Source organism: Penicilliopsis zonata (assembly GCF_001890105.1).
Source record: "Penicilliopsis zonata CBS 506.65 unplaced genomic scaffold ASPZOscaffold_192, whole genome shotgun sequence".
NCBI classification, from domain to species: domain Eukaryota; kingdom Fungi; phylum Ascomycota; class Eurotiomycetes; order Eurotiales; family Aspergillaceae; genus Penicilliopsis; species Penicilliopsis zonata.
In genome coordinates, this window is record NW_019209088.1 from 136 (window position 1) to 2,065 (window position 1,930).

General features: G+C 46.2%; 1 protein-coding gene across 1 annotated transcript; it reads left to right on the plus strand.

The window, feature by feature from the left end:
- Positions 1-1,124: 1,124 nt before the first annotated feature.
- Positions 1,125-1,895, plus strand: ASPZODRAFT_137598 (hypothetical protein). The gene is made up of 3 exons (XM_022724368.1): positions 1,125-1,362; positions 1,419-1,628; positions 1,685-1,895. The coding sequence occupies exons 1-3, from the start codon at positions 1,347-1,349 to the stop codon at positions 1,846-1,848; spliced, it is 390 nt and encodes a 129-aa protein (XP_022576490.1). The 5' UTR covers positions 1,125-1,346; the 3' UTR covers positions 1,849-1,895.
- The last annotated feature ends 35 nt before the right edge of the window (positions 1,896-1,930 follow it).

A 1,930-nucleotide genomic window follows, 5' to 3' on the forward strand; every position in this document is an offset into this window, starting at 1 on the left:
AGGGGAAGAATAAGGAAGAATGATGCTGGCTTGGTGCCTCTTTGGGTCTGTCGCGAGTCGTCACGACAGACCACAGGGGGGACTCGGTGGCAACGGAGACGACAGTTCTTACACCGTCCACGATCTCAAAGCGAAGCCTAGAAGCCCCAGATAACAATGGGAAATCACCTTTCAAAGGATTCGTGAAGATCCCCTGTTTCCAGGCTGAAATCGTGCTCAGATCCGGCCTTTCTTTGAGGGAGAATTTGTCGAGGCGAACGAATCAACCGGACCAGTCACCAGACTCGGTCGGTCACGTTGGAATTGTTGGCGCCTGGAATCCAAGGCATCCACGGATTTCCAATCTGGCGTCGTCACAATGTGATGCGTACGCTTTTACTCTATCATCTCTTCGATATTAATTCCGAAGTAACTCATATCCATCTATACTTCATATACTATTATAGAAGATTAGTATATCAATACTATCTCCAGTACTGGTGAGTCTAGTGAATGTCGTGTCGCATCACCTTTCTGTATACCTAGGTGCTTATAGTTACACTCTATTATACCACACACTGAAGAGTGGAGATAAGAAATTCCTTCTATCAGTGATTTCATATACTCCAGATAGTAGAATCTCATACTCCGTCATACACTCTGGAGACTTCTAATAGAGACGCGCAATACAAACAAACATGCCAAGAGATATAGGGCAAGTTGCATTTAGCCCTACAGTCGCCCTTTTGGGAAACTGTCGATTACCAGGATGGCAGGAACGATCATATGAAGAACTGTCACATGACGCCATATGTAGTAGTAACTTGTAAGTATAGCTTATACTGTATAAATATTGTCTATTGAACTTGGCGGTTTTCTGTTGAGCAAGCAGAGCCTGGGTTTCTGTCTTGACAACTTATATCCTCTGAAATAAAAGGGTAATCTCGACTTATTGGGTATTGATTAAATTGACTGGATAGAACATATTCTTCATAGACTCTTAAAATATTATTATTTTCTTTCCTAGTAACTATCACTGTCTAAAGGTACCAACTCGGGGCCTCGGCACGGGCTCACTTCACATGACGGTCATATGGCGCCCATCACGTCTCACCAAAAGACACACACACACACACCTTGTGTGTGGCCTGTACCTCGGAATCGTCCCTTCTAGTGATCAGCGTCTTCTTATTCTCCCCTCACCTTACGCAGGATTCTTGATTCAAGGTATATAATCGAGGTTGCCAGTACAGAGTAGTTAGTTTACCCCAGCTCCTACTAGCTTGACCGCCCAACTAGTTAATCCGTGCTACGTCAGACCATTCATTCCCATCTCAACTCCTTTCCAACAATAACCCACAGTCAAGATGTCTCTCAAGGATGGTACGTTCGATTTCTTAAAAATAGAAAGAGAAGAAAAGAAAACTAAATCCCTTCAGACGCTTTCCCCTCCTCCGCCGCCTTCGACGTGATCAACTCCACCCTGCAGGCCGACGAAGCCGAGCGCAAGGACACCGTCAACAAAGCCAAGGCTGTCGTGGCTTTCACCCTGACCAACGCCGACGGAAAGCAGGAAAGCTGGTACCTCGATCTCAAGGATAAAGGCGTGGTTTCCAAGGGTGCAGCCCCGGAGGGTGGGAAAGCAGATGGTAATCTCTCTTTTATAGAATGTTTGTCCTACTCAAGACGGATGGCTAATTAATAGTCACTCTTATCCTCTCCGATGCGGATTTCGGCTCTCTTGTCAGCGGCAAGGCAAACGCCCAACGGCTCTTCCTCGGCGGCAAGCTCAAGATCAAGGGCAACATGATGAAAGCGACGAAGATGGAGCCAATCCTGAAAAAGGCCCAGGGACGCGCCAAGCTATGATCGACTGCATGGAATGCTCCACTTGAACAATTGGAATACCTACACCCTCTTGGATGATTAGAATATCCAAAGATATCCAGGT

What these genes read in the sequence shown, in the direction of transcription:
- ASPZODRAFT_137598 (XM_022724368.1), top strand. An exon ending in GGAGGGTGGGAAAGCAGATG is followed by an intron (nt 1,629 to 1,684) that starts GTAATCTCTCTT and finishes GCTAATTAATAG; the next exon opens with TCACTCTTATCCTCTCCGAT.